Source organism: Sinocyclocheilus anshuiensis, unplaced genomic scaffold (assembly GCF_001515605.1).
Source record: "Sinocyclocheilus anshuiensis isolate Anshui unplaced genomic scaffold, SAMN03320099.WGS_v1.1 scaffold152, whole genome shotgun sequence".
NCBI lineage: Eukaryota > Metazoa > Chordata > Actinopteri > Cypriniformes > Cyprinidae > Sinocyclocheilus > Sinocyclocheilus anshuiensis.
Window position 1 is genome coordinate 3,658,419 of NW_015555781.1, and position 14,690 is coordinate 3,673,108.

Consider the following 14,690-nt stretch of genomic DNA (forward strand, 5'->3'; position numbering starts at 1 on the left):
GCTTAAAATGTTTATTGATGTTCTGGCAATATAAAGCCATTTTATTATGCAAATAAATGCCAACGAAGCTTTTTGAATCCTGTGTCTTGACAGAATGCGAAAACCCATAAACCTTCATCCATAAATCCGGGAAACCAAAAAACGTTCCTATTTCATGTCCACGACAACCACCTAACGGAGTAATTTAGCATTTTAAAAACGCTTTTTATTTCCGCCATTTTGGACCGTATCGCATGCCTTACTGAAAGCGTCCATAGCAGCCAGAGGATGTTGACAACGGGAATCCATTAATTTACATCTGAACTGCGATTTCAGAGCAGCAAGGGTGGTTTGGTGTGATTTAAATGTTTTCCAGGTTGTTAATGGTGTGGAAATGACCTCAAACAATCCAGCTGTTTTTCTTCTCATGGTTAACGGACAAATCGAAGCAGCCGATGTAAGTTAACATTGATTTTTAGAGGATGTGTTTGATGCAGTAAACTGTGTGCAAAGCCTGCTATTAACATGGGTTAATTTGGATTGCTAACATGTCGTATTTTGTCTAAAGTTCCCAGATTATGATGATCTTTACTGCAAGTATTGCTTTGTTTATGGACACGACTGGGCGCCCACATCAGTGAGTCGCAACAGTATATCCAATCAGGATATATATATATATATATATTACATAATATACGTATGACAGAATATTTAACGTGAATAATAATATAATACGTATCTTTAATTATTATTTTTAAAGTTTATTTGCCCCAGCTCGATGTGATATAGACTGTACACTTTTGTATTCTCATGTATTCCACAGTAGTAAGTTTGTGACTTTTTTCCCACAATCTGAAGGGCTTGGAAGAGGGAATTTCTCAAATAACATCAAAAGGTGGAGGATCTCAGAGTTTGGTGTGGAATTTCCCATTGGACATCACATTCAAAAGCACAAACCCATTTGGCTGTAAGTGAACCACGTTTTGGTTGAGTCAGAATCAATTGTGTGGAGCAGGGTTTCTGTGGCTCTTAAAGGGGTCATATGATGCTTTTTTTAAAGATCATTATTTTGTGTATTTGGTGTAACAGAATATGTTGACATGCTTTAATGTTCAAAAAACACATTATTTTTCAAATTAAACTAAATCTTAAAGGTCTTAATTCACCCTTCCACAAATTAAGGCCTTTAAAGGGACTTAAATCAGAGCAGAAAATCTTAAGTTCATGAAGTTAAGGAATTAAATAATGCCTCAACTGCAAAAAAAAAAATTCCTCAGTATTTTTGTCTTGTTTTCCAATATGAATATCTAAACGTCCTTATATCAAAATACATTTAGTTGAGATGCAAAATGAAGATATGAAGTCTCATTTTGTGAGAAAATGAACAAAATGAAGTGTGTTTATGATTTAACTGTTACCAGTTCACATCAGAATGGCTTCCACTTTATCTGAGTTCAAGTCATATTTTAAAACACATCTTTTCTCTCTGGCTTTTAACATGTAGTAATATGTGCCTTTGAACAGTTTTAATCTGCTTTTGTTGTTGTATGGATTTTGAATTGTTTCTATTTGTTTACTGATCTTCTCCTTGTTATATATTATTGTATGTTGTGCAGCACTTTGGTCGGACTTGTTTCGTGCTTAAATGTGCTCTAGAAATAAAACTGAACTTGAACTTAACAAGAATAAATATCTGTCAGTGGAACATTAAAGCTTGTTCTCCCTTTTAATCAAGTTGTTTCTGAGTCCACTGGCAGATAATTGTTCTTGTTTTAAATATGAAACTCACTTCACTTTGATCAGCTTCACAGAAAACAAGACTTCTTATTTTATGACATTTTGATTTAATCTTTACACACTGTGGCTATGCATTGGAAAACAAGACAAAAAATACTTCAGGAATAACATCAAAAACATTTTTGCAGTGTGATCAGTAGGTTCAGTTATTTCCATATTCTAGTGGTTAGGCGCAGAGCTATTCAAGCCTTTTTTGTCAAATGAATTAAAAAGTAATGGAGATCTTATGGAAGTTGCATTTTCAAACTTTGAAGTGTTGCTAATATAACTTATTGTGTGCTTCCTAAACATTTACATTTCAAGAACATACTGTCGTATTGTGTTCTCTTCAGTTTATTCCTTTAGTTTATTTAGTTGGTCTTAAAAAGGTAGTTAAAAAGTCTTAAATTTATGATGAAGGAATATTATTCTGAAGATCTGCATAAAATCTGCATGTCATATATTGTAATGCAGCTTAATAATGGTGACCACGATATATATTTTTAAGTATCCATCTATATATATATATATATATATATTTTTTTTTTTTTTCTTCTTCAGGGCCCCAGATTGTGGTTAGTGTGTATGGCCCAGACACTTTTGGAAATGATGTTGTGAGAGGTTATGGAGCCGTACACATCCCGTTTACACCTGGAAAGTGAGTCACTTTAAGATAGTCATAATGTGACAAAAGCAGCCAGCATGCTCAAAATCTGTCTAAAATGCACAGTAACATATGAATGCTCTCTGTCCAGACACACCAAGACCATTCCTATGTTTGTTCCTGAATCTACATCAAGACTTCAGAAGTTCACAAGGTTATAACTGATTTCTCCCAAATATTCAAAATTTACCTCAGCTGGCGTTTTCATTCACATTCGCATGTAGACATGAGAAGAATTGTAAAATTATCCAATTAATTATGCAGCAGCTTAGGGTTGTAATCTGAATTTAATTTTGCTGCTGCCGTCCCCTTTTGTCCTCAAGACTTAACTTGAACTAAGTTTTAGTTAATGTGCAACTTGTATGAACGTTTCAAATGGTAAGGTATATTGTAACTTGAAAACATTTATTTTCATCTGACTCTGTATCTAACATGTTATATCTTGCACGCAGCTGGCTGATGGGAAGGCGTCCAGAGTTCACAGATCCCAAGGTTGTTGCCCAAGGAGAGGGAAGAGAAGGTAAGCTTTTATTTAACCCTTGCCTCAAAATGAAATATGACATATATCAGTGGATGTTTTCCATCTCAAGCCAAGGTGTAGGTCCTCAGAAACTGTTCTACTGCAATAAAGTGTATTTACAAGCCATAACTGATGCAATTTTGTCTGTTTGCAGTTACGAGGGTGCGCTCACAAGGTTTTGTTACACTACAGTTCAACATTGTGACTAAAGACATGAAGAAACTGGGTTATGAAACTACATCAGAGCATTCAGCTGCTACAGGACTGGCAAGAACATCACAACAGCTTTAATAACCACTTTCAGGATATTTTTGTAATCTTGGTTTCAAGTTGCTTTGTTCAGTTTCATAGTTGCTTTATAACTACACATGTGATATTGCTTTATCAGCGGTGTATGTTTTTAAATAAACTGGTCTTGTGCACTTCTAGAAGTCAACCATTTCTGACCTAAATAATTTGGCTCATATTTGATTTGCATTATCTGAAGTCCAATTCTAATCTGCAGATTCCATCTTTGCCTATTTTTAACCCTAAACACCAAATATGATTAACCTTCAACCAGGGTTATTACAGTTACAGTACTACAAAAAAACATTGTTAATTGAAAAATATTCCTCACTTTTTAATGTGATATACTCAAATAAAATTAAAAACTTTACTAAATAAACTAAAGAAAATCATAAATCCACAACAAAATTACTTTAAAAATAAAACAAATTCAAAATATTAATAAAAACTATAATAGTATCTCAATGATGCTAAAATAACACTGGCTGTGGCGCCACAATAATGTGATGTCTGTGTTTACTGACAGCATGAATAGACAGATCAAAAGTCATTGATACAATTTATTTGTTTTACCACTGCAGCTACAGGTCCTTTATCACTTGCTGCGGTTTAGATGGCAATAAAACATCACACTCTTCCTGTGACTTTCCTACAAAACCATTACACAGAAACAAGGTACACAATATGTTACAATAGAACAGATGATAAATTATATTATACAGTTATAATGCCAACAAGTTGAGCACATATCCATAAAAGCAGCCTGCTCCCTGTAATATGAGACAGTTTGGTAAATACACAGACACGATAACATGGAAAAATAAAATGTTATGCATGTTCACAAGGTTAGTCGTCCACAATAAATGCATAATGAGTACATAATAACAGAAAAACGGGTGATACACGGTAACAGCAAAATAAGATGGTCGAGACGAAATGAGCTAGATATAGTATGGATTCAAAAGTAAAACTAGTCTGCATAATTGAGTACAGTGATGTTCACTAGCAGGGAGTCTTGTTTAGCAGGATCAGTGCCTGCTTAAACCACCACGGCCATCAAAAGCGCATTACATACATCTTAAAGCTGTCTTTATAGCCACCCCCACCCCCCAAAATGCCTGAGTATGCCTGCAGATTATTGACCTTAACACACCCAGGCTCTGCTACAAGGCTGCACGTGGGCAGTACTACAATATTTCCAGCAGAGGTCACTAGCTCGCAAATGAGAGAAACCGTAGAGTCAATACTCTAGCCGTAATTCAAAAGAAAAAGCAGGAATAATGATGATAATAATAACTGGGGAACAACTGAAGAGAGATAGATGTGTAGTCAGAAAACAATTGTAGCTCTGCATTTAAAAGGACAAGCAATGTCACTTTGGTAACTACTATTGGTGGCAGATGTTGCCATCTTGTGCTTAACTGGTTGAATTGAAAGTGTAGACAGCAAGCAACACGAAACACCAAATCATAGGCGTTCTCACTTTAAATGGACTGCTAATTGTGATAAACAATTCATAGTCTAGTTTAAGTCTCATTTAATGATAAAACTGTGGCCAAAATAAACTTGAATACAGAACAATGCAAATCAACCACAGGTTTCTAGCTGTAGAAAGATGCATATGAACCCTAACATACATTTATACCACATATTCAACAAACAGACACAATTTTTTTGAAAAAAATAAATCATACAATCTATTACAGGACCTCTCCCACATTATAACCTGTCTTAGCGTGTCCACTCATTCTTGTAACACTATAAGCAAGTTAGGTTTGAATACAGAACTGAGGATTTTGTTAACGGCAAGCTCTGATATAAGCTTGGCTTTATTCCTCGACGTATATGAACAGATTGCATTAGGAAGCAGAGATTAGTGATACAGCTGTCAGTTATAACAGTAAGATGCATTAGGAGCTGATGAAGACATTCAAACACAAATGTCCTCCCGTTTCCCTTTGCTCCTTCCATACACACAGATACATAAATTAAAAATAAAAACATTACTGAAATGATCACATTTCAGATTGTTGGATACTCGCAGAGAAGCTAAGCGGATGAATACTAATCATTAGTATGGATTAGCTGTTGAATATGGAGCTGTGCTGTGCAAATAGTGAGCCGTACTGAATTGAAAGAACCCATTCACGCAATAAACAACGTCTCGGGCTTGTAAAGCAGTAAAAAACAGGCTTCGGTATAAAAGTTGAGCTGTATTATGATATGCAATCCAACTATCCGTCATGCATTAAAAATGGAAGAAAGAACTACTCTTCACTTCAGTATGAAGTTCATCTTTCAATGCATCAGGTTTGAAACCATTCACACATGCAGTTCACAGACTCCCTCCTAGTCCTCGGCTTTGCTTGTGTCTTAGTGAATGATGTCCCATCGCTTCTTGCGCTAAGGACTAACGGTGGGTCAACAGTCAAAAGAAGATCAATCAGAGCATGTGCAAAATCCCTGCTTAGAACATTAAAATCATTTCCATGTAAACTGATAAGAGTCCTCTAAACGGTCTACTCAAGCATACTGTAAATACAAATAGTGTATATGCACTGCATAGAACTTACAGGCTGCTTCGATTAAAAGGGTTAGCTTTATCTAGTACACAGCTTTCAAAGACTAGAAATTAGAAAAATTAAGACAAACCAGTACTCCTAGTTTCAAGCCTCTTATAAGAAAAGTAAGCCATCAAAAAAAGAAGTTAAAAACAGGACCCCTTGAAACGAGAGGTTGCTCCCGGGAAGAAAAGTCCTAGACGCTGTATCGCTGATGGGTTTTTTTTTCTGAGAAAATTTAGAAAATACCAAATCGTTGTATGGTACCAATCTCTGACAGGAGAGGAAGGGAATCGCCTGCCAGTGTAAAACCTGTAAACACCACTGTTACTCCCAAAAGTCTCAAAATAGCACACAGGTTTGGGGGAACACAACAGACCACGTTGTCTATACCACAGAAACGGGGATGGGAGAGAGATTTGTGTGGGTTTCGGGGAGGCAAATGTTGTTCCTCACAATAAGAAGGGGTTGGTTGTGCTGCCTGCTTGTGTCGCTGCGCCTGTGGGCGGCAGCCCTCCACTCATGAGCGGCTGGGGCATGGAGGCTGGGATCCCCATGCTTGGCATCTGGCCCACGGGCCCGAGAGGAGCCATGCCGGCCATGGGTACCATGGAGACGGGGCCAGCTGGGGGCATTGAGGACAGAGGCAAGGGCTCGTTGCTTCTCTGGGCCACGCTGAAGCCCTGTCCGCTCACGCCCATCATGGGACTGACTCTCATCTGGTTGAGGGTGGGTGGCTGTGGCTGGTTCACCTGGAAGGGGTTGACCTGAGCTGCAGGAGCTGAAGCTGCTCCCGAGACTGAAACGAGACCAATGGGAGGGTACAGGTGAGTGCATTGCTTAATGAGAAAAATCTGGCCATCTGCAGGGTTTTAAAAATCAAATTCAAGGCTTTTTAAATAAAATTAACACTATGCTCATTCAGAACAAACCAACACAATCTCAATTGCTGCAAGTTTAGAATGCTCAAAATATGTTTTATTCAAAAAGTATTGAAATCAGTTCATGTATCAATGCATATCAATGCATATGAACAGGTTGAGCCATATTAGATTTTGCTGAGACAATAATAATTTGTTTAAAGAATGACAGATTACACATTATTATGCTGATACTAGTAAAAATCTATATTCTCAATGTATATAATGTATATATCTACAACATATTACAATATTAAATCCATAAATATTGTCATCATTCTTCAGTAAACATCAATAAGAAAATAAATGTGTTGTCTTCACTGATTGTGAACTGCTCTGAAAGCGTGAGCCTGTAGAATGTACGACAGAACTGTTTTGACTTTGAAATGTGCTGCGCTCACATTTAATTAAATCATAACTTTCTTAAGTTTAATAATTACATTAGACGGTTTTGAGATTACTGCTTTCTGTCCCCAAATGTAAGACTTTTTAAAATGATAATTAAGACTTTCTAACCCTGAATTTTATAAAACTGAATTGTAAGACCCCTGTAAATGTGCAAGAGATCTCCTAGACATATGTAACTGGTGAAGAGTACCTCCAGCTAGGAAAGGGTTGGAGACTGGAGCCTGCTGGGGAGGCTTGCTGACCAGAGAGTCTAGGTTGACAAGAGCGGCGTTGGGACCCAGGAAAGACTCTGGAGTTTTTCTGGTTGGGCCGCTCGGTACGTCAAACAGATCAGAGCCTACAGACAAGCTGGTCTGTGATGGCAAGGCAGAGCTTCCTCTACCATCTCCTGTTAAAAATATCATATCCTCATGTCATTCCCAACTACAGATGACACTTCTTTTAACTAGTAAACCGATTTAATAGCAGCCAGCATTTACCGGTCACTGCTGAGGAGCGAAGACTGTCAAACTCAGAGAGGTCCTCCCTGGAAGTACCATTTGGTGTGGAGAAAAGATCAAAGCTACCAACTGAGGGAAATAAGAAAGACAGTTGGGATTAAAAATGAAGAAAGCTTTTAATTTTTAATATACAAGAATGCAAAATAAGAGAGTAGTCTTATTTCTCAATGTAACGCATAAATACATTTTAACATGAAACACATTTTAACATGCTCACCTGTGGCAGGGGCTTTGGGACGGGTGGCAGGCATTGGGCTCCAGGGATCAGCAGCTGCAGGAGCCGGGGTCGACCCCCAGGGGTCACTGCTTTTCAGAGGAGCAACTGAGGAAGAGGCACTGGGAAGACCCCAGGGATCCACAGGAGCAGCTGGCTTAGGGGCTGCACCTGGAAGATACACACAGATGTGTTAAGTAACACCATAAGTAGCACTACAATGAAAATTCACTGCCACTCCCTTACTCTGACTCTTGTTTATCAATAACCGAAGAAAGGCCTTTTTCAGAGCTAATGTTTTTCAAATAAAATCAAACCCTAATGAGTTGCAAATATAACGGAAGTAGCAGCAGATCTTTTCTTCCATATTGTGATATGCGAGTGAAATGTATTATTTAACAAAAAAAAAAAGAAAAAGAACTAGTGCCGGAACCTGGTTCTATCCATTCATTAATTATTGATTGAATGAAGGCAGATCTAAATGAGAGCCTGCAGGTGATCATAAAAAATAGCCAGGATTCAGTGGCCTAAATGATTGGAGAAGTCCAGTATGTGTCACCAGTAAGAAGTTTGCCATTTCAACAGAAGATTATGACATTTTGAATAAAACTGACAAGTTACAGAAACTAAAAAAAGAGAAAAAATAGCACAGATGAATCATTCACAAGATGCATTTATGAAGTTATTTGCACCTGTAAGCACAACACAATAATGAGCATATTGATGTAAATGAGAAGACCACAGAATTACCACTACATAGTCAAAAAAATAATATTTTGCATTTTGCATTTAACTTTCTTAGAACAGGCGCCTAATGGATTAAACCTGAACAAACTATAATATGGCAGGAAGAAAAAAAATCAATTTGGAGACCAGGCTCAAATTCCAAGTTTAAGATTAATCATATATACTTCAAAAAGATTACATTAATCCATTATTTTAAATCTAATGGCTATACTAAAATTATATTAAAAACAGCAGGAACAACAAAATAAATTTGTACAAATTTTACTATTTTACAAATGAGTGTGACAGGCAATGCAAGTAAAATGGGAGTAGAGGTTATGGAATATACAGTGAAATTTGAGTTCAAATTGGTGGTTTTTGCTGTTTCCACTTTAAGAGGACATGCACACTTGCTTCAGTGCTTCTCTCCATGCGCTTCATGACTTTAGTCTGGCTTAAACTTAAAAGAACTAGGCTGCTGGAAGAGGAACCCTTTACAGGCTCAGCGCTCTCTCAACCAGTGCAGACCTGAATACTGAGTCTCTTTGTTTTGTTCACACTGGAATGCACTACTACCAGCCTAGCTACATTACTGAGCTGCCACGAAGAGCTACAGGCCCAAACTACATTATGAAATAGAGCCTGAGGGGGGGGCTTTTGGTAAACAGGTGGTCCTCACAATCTGACCACTAACATGTATTATTTTTTTTTTTGTAAAATTAGATTCAAATATGCCTTAAATTCTAACGACAAGCTAGTATCTATTATGCAAATGGTTGTGGTGGGATAAGTGCACTTTTTTCGTATAAAGCCTAATGTGATCAGCACAGCAGGAAGCTGATTCAAACTGTTGTCAATGTGCTATTATTAGCCACAGTCAAATGTGATCTTGTACGTGAAGGGGGTTTACTAGTGTTTGTGCGTGCCTGCCTGCCTTCAAGATAATAAAACTAAAAATAGTCTGTTTTTAGATATATTTTCCTCATCCATTTGACAATTTATTATATATCACAATATTTATGCATTTTCTCCAAAATGGTTTAAAAGGGTGATTTTTTCCCTCCAGAGGAAACATTCAGTCCATTTCACTGCTGCTAAGCAGATGCTTAAATGTAAAAATTTAAATGCTCACAAGACCAGGAAGGATAGTGAAACAAGTCTATTGACACAGTCTTTAGGAAACATAATGGCCAATCAAAAGTGCTTTATAATCATCATGATATTTACAAATCTAATTTATATTGTCCAGCCCTAGTTTGTGAGTTTTTGTGATTACCGTAGGACTGCCAGGGGTCTGAGGCAGGGCCTGCTGCTGCTGCTGCAGCTGCAGCTCCTGCTCCCCAAGGGTCCGATGCTTGATCGGCAGGGCCCTCGGGAACCGTGTCCATCAGATCCATCAGAGATGACTGTGGAGGCTGCACACACAACATCTGAGATTAGTGTCCACAGATATATCTCACTATCCAAAGCAATCACATCTGCTTTAGTGAATAAGAACTCAGGAGCTGATCTGAACATAAATACTCACATTATGAGTAAACAGGTCCGCAAGCAAAGAAAGGGAAAAAGAAGTTACTTGAATAGATTAATTAAATTGTTTTCTGGTGGCATTATTTAGCTTATAGGAGTATTAACACAAAATTTTTGCATTATAGTTTAGGATTACACAGTAATCAGTATTTAGGTAACTGAACATTTTCAGGTAATATACATTGAGGTTGACATCTTGTGGAATTGCCAATTCTTTTAGAATTATTATGCAGCAGCTTTTATGAGCTCATTAATTGAGAGACTACTGGAATGGAATATATGGAATATATATTAAAATATGGAATATTTTAACTTAATGTAATTATCACACCACACGACCATTTAAAAAGAACTAATGAAGGCAAAAAGCTGACAATTTCATAACCCCTAAATATGCACTACGGTTTAAAAAAATATGGGGTCAGTAATACTCTTTTTAAAGAAATGAATACTTTTATTCAACAAGGAAACACTGAATTTATCAAACGTGACAGTAAAGACACTGATAATGTTACAAAAGTTAAATGCGGTTTTAAACTTTATATTCAAGTGTATCACAGTTGCCACAAAAATATTAAGCAGCACAACTGTTTTCAACATTGATAATAATAATAATAAATGTGTCTTAAGCATCAAATCATATTAGAATGATCTTTGAAGGATCATGTGGCACTGAAGACTGGAGTAATGGCTGCTGAAAGTGCATCACAGGAATAAATTACACTTTACAATATATTTAAATGAAAAAAAAAATTTAAATCATAATATTTCACAATATTACTGTTCTTACTGTATTATTGATCGAATAAATACTGAGCAAAAGAGATAAAAATCTTACTGAACCCAAACGTTTGAGCAGTGGTGCATTCATATATTCATACATTTTAACCTAAAATAAAGCCAAACTGTTGACTGAAGAAAAAAAAAAAAGTCTGCTCAACTTTTCTAAACTTTTCATATTTTCTGCCTAGATTGTGAGGAAAAAACAACAACAACAATTTCTGCTCTACTCTTATGTTATCTAGCATCATCAAATCAGACACTTGGCTTTCGAAGACTTTGAATATGATGCATAAGTACAGTTGTTACACAGTACTTTAATGAGGTTTTGAAGCTTGACAGCCCCTGATCAATATATGCTTTTGTATATGGAATAGAGCAGAATGAACATTCAGGTAAAATATCTTTGTTCTAGAGAAGAAAGAATGTCATACATGTTTGCAACGACACAAGGATGAGCAATTGATGACAATTTTCATTTATGGGTGAACTGTCCTTTTAATAAATGAACATGCAGGAGGTCAGGGATGTGTAAACCTTCTGCAGAGTTTTGTGTGGCCACAGATTCAGTTCAGGCCTACTGATGAGCTGAAGCGCTCAGAGGCTGCACCTACCTCTTTCTTCTTCTTGGCCACTTTCCCTGCGTTGGAGTTTTTGCGGCTTTCTTCCAGAGCCATCTGGAGCCGCAGGTCATCCCCACGACGCATCCTCTCCTCCTGAACAACCACACAGAAACACACGAAAGAATTCATGTTATATCACACACATTATGGAGTGCATGCCGTCTGTTGAATCACAGTGTGAACCTGCCACCCTGTGTCCTATGACGATAAAGCCCTGTTGTTGTGATTCACGATGATTCAGCATCAAAATTCAGTTACTGAGGCATGTAAAAATCTGCAGATTACACAATTACACATTGAAGCCAAGACTCAGAATTGTGTTAGCAAACCAAGAGACACACCCAGCACTTTGTTTCCTCAACAGGTCAGTTTCAAAGGGCAGAGGAGACAGGAAGGAAGCAAAGAATGTAAAATATGTCAGTGGGAAGCAACCGAGGATAGGCTGTAATCTAGTCCCTATGTTAATTTTGTGGCAGTATATAACTTTGTATTTGGTGAGCCACATTCACGACAATTAAAGCTTCCAAGCTGAAGGGGAGCGAGAACAGAGATCTTCTGTAGGGCTTGACCTACAAATCAACACATTTGAACAATTATTTTAATAAAATGTTGTTTCAATAAACACTCCAAGTGAAAATCTTCCAAAACTGGAAAATATCAGCAATCAAACATGGGTTAAATGAGGCAGTAGTGCAAGCAAAGCTCCTTTAAAGAAAAACATTTCACATAGCCAAAAAACTTTTATCACTGAAGATTTCTAATGTTTCTACATACAGGACATTTTAGTGTAAAGCTAATACATGAATGATTTACACAGGAGGCAAAGAGAAAAGAGAAAGGACATTGTTTATCCAGCAGAAAAAGCCAAGATGAGTGATGCTCTTTCACCATTTCACCATAAGCCTCATTATTTCAACAGATAGAAGGCTACGGTTCCCTTAACCTCATAATGATCACAAATCAGGGGCATCTGACTGTCTCATACAATTATGTCCATTTTTTAATTGACCCCTAGTTTACATCAAGATCTGACAGGGATGAAGCTCACAGAATGAATCACAATCACCATTATCGACATCTGACAGCTATACACTGAGAGGCAAATTTAAGAGAGCCAATAGTGATACAGAAATGTAGGAAGTACTATGCACCTCCCTTTCAGACAAGCCCCTCCTCAACGCACTAACATGCCTGCTTTTTTCATTTGTAAATTCATCCCAGATGTCCAAGGGCACACACAATTCCTTCCCATTATTATTTGAGCAGCAAGCTCCAAGCATAATCAGAGCCTTCAGGAACATTATACTTCCTACTGTATCAGCTGCCCCACTTCATCACTTTTATAAGACGTGTAAGATGTGGTTTTAAATCCCAGTGAGACAGTTGTGTGGTTGTATGGCTTCCACACTAATTTGTAAGCTTCCTAAAAAATATCCTCTTGCTGGTCTGGCCCCACGTTGCAAGAAAAGGACAACTAGGTATATTTGTGAAACCGGTAACTGAGAAGAAAATGAGCCAGAAGAAGGCTCCTATTTGACGCCGTGCCAATTTGAAATATAAGTACAGTGAAAGTGGCTTTCATGTGATGCAAATAGCCCTCAGCTTGCAATTAGAAATGAAACATTTTCCCAGAATAGAGTAACTGTATTACTATCACCTGGGGGTGTGCGATATCACGATTTTTGATCGTGGATGATTAAAATGTCTCCACGATCTGCTTTTGAAGAAATATTGCAGTATCGTGCTACAGCGCACTTTCTGTCAGTTGCAGTTCTGGTGCCTCCGTCTCAATATACTGTACAATGCCACATACATTCACATCAAATGTTAACTCAGCGGTAGAGTTACGGGTTACTCACGGGACACTGCACTTATCCGCAATCACAAAAGCATATTATTTGCATGTGCTTTAAAGCCTTGCAGGTTAAACATTTCATTCAAACATTTCGTTCTGACATGAGCTTTTTCTGAGCGCGTACACCTGAAGCGCGCACACACACTGAAAAGCCTGTCAAACAGCACCTGTTTACTGGACTAAGTTATCATTTGCATCTGATTGTGTCAATACGGTCAAAAACACACAAGGTTTACATATAAACACAGTTGGTTATGTCTAGAGTGAAAGTAAACAGTTGAGAGAAAAACGGCTTTAAAAATTTAAAGCGACAGTACTAAACACGATGCCGATTGTCATTAAAGGGATAGTTCACCCAAAAATTTAAATTGTCATTGTTTACTCACTTGTCCAAAACCTGTATTCATTTTTTTTCTTGTGCTGAACACAAAAGATATTTTGACCGTAATTGTTTTAACCGTAATTTTCCTGAAAAAAAAAAAAAAAAACGTGATATATTTTCTGCCATATCGCCTACCCCTACCATTACCTAATTATACAGTGAACCGGTTAGTATGTGTAAAGGGTGCGGCTGCCTGAGAGGCACAGTAAGGTAAATCTGTATCTGATAAGACCATATACAAATGTGTTCATTCCTGAATCAGCTCTTCAAAGCTGTAACTTTAAATAAACAAACAAACACTAACTAATTTTATTTAAATTTAAATTTCGACTTCTGTGTCAGAAATATTTGTCCACATTTGATGCAGTAAATGACTATTTGATTATTCACTGTGGCTAGATCTTTGCTAATGGGGAACCATTAGAGCAAGTCATTCTCTGAAATTGCTTGCTGATTGTCGGGGTGATGGAACAATATGGTTTTAACTAGGGATGCACCGATACCGGTATCGGTATCGGGCCCGATACTGGTCTCCTGTACTCGTACTCGTTAAAATGCCCCGATACCAAACGCCGATACCACACAGCATGTGTTAAGTGCCATCAGACAATGAAACACTGACAACAGAACAACAGACAGCAGAATGGAGTTATTAGAGATTAAGGATATCTACGAAGTATATGTATACAATGAATATAATGTTAAACATTCAGTATTGACTGTATAGCTGATGTGCGCGAGTTGATGAGCAAAGCATGCTGAGTGGATTGAGCGCGCAGCGGCGCAAGCTTGTCGAGTGAATATACCTTTCTCACAGACATCACTGGAAAGTTTGTAGTTCGGTCGGATACGTCAAAAACAAGTAAGTAAAACAATGCACAAGTTACTTAACGGTAGGGAGGGAGGGAGGGAGAGAGAGAGAGAGCACTTCTGTTGTGTGATCTTTGATGTTCACTCACTTAGC

General features: G+C 37.5%; 2 protein-coding genes across 4 annotated transcripts in view; one reads left to right on the forward strand and one right to left on the reverse strand.

The window, feature by feature from the left end:
- Positions 1-232: 232 nt before the first annotated feature.
- b9d1 (B9 protein domain 1) lies at positions 233-3,365 on the forward strand. Of its 2 annotated transcripts, XM_016468642.1 has the most exons (7): positions 233-436; positions 548-616; positions 838-946; positions 2,317-2,413; positions 2,511-2,573; positions 2,872-2,939; positions 3,094-3,365. In XM_016468642.1, exons 1-7 carry the CDS (start codon positions 374-376, stop codon positions 3,228-3,230), a joined length of 606 nt encoding a protein of 201 aa, XP_016324128.1. In that variant the 5' UTR covers positions 233-373; the 3' UTR covers positions 3,231-3,365. The 2 variants fall into 2 exon arrangements, with proteins under 2 accessions (XP_016324128.1, XP_016324129.1); XM_016468643.1 differs by lacking the exon at positions 2,511-2,573.
- A 404-nt stretch (positions 3,366-3,769) lies between these two features.
- Positions 3,770-14,690, reverse strand: part of epn2 (epsin 2) — a 33,750-nt gene continuing 22,829 nt past the window's right edge. The window contains exons 4-9 of one of the 2 annotated variants that reach the window (XM_016468764.1): positions 11,481-11,582; positions 9,833-9,962; positions 7,834-8,001; positions 7,596-7,685; positions 7,307-7,504; positions 3,770-6,587 (exon numbers count right to left, since the gene is read on the reverse strand). In XM_016468764.1, coding sequence (XP_016324250.1) covers positions 6,241-6,587; positions 7,307-7,504; positions 7,596-7,685; positions 7,834-8,001; positions 9,833-9,962; positions 11,481-11,582 — 1,035 coding nt within the window. In that variant the 3' untranslated portion in view covers positions 3,770-6,240. Of the gene's footprint in view, positions 6,588-7,306; positions 7,505-7,595; positions 7,686-7,833; positions 8,002-9,832; positions 9,972-11,480; positions 11,583-14,690 lie in introns of both variants that reach the window. The other variant, XM_016468763.1, reaches the window with a different exon arrangement.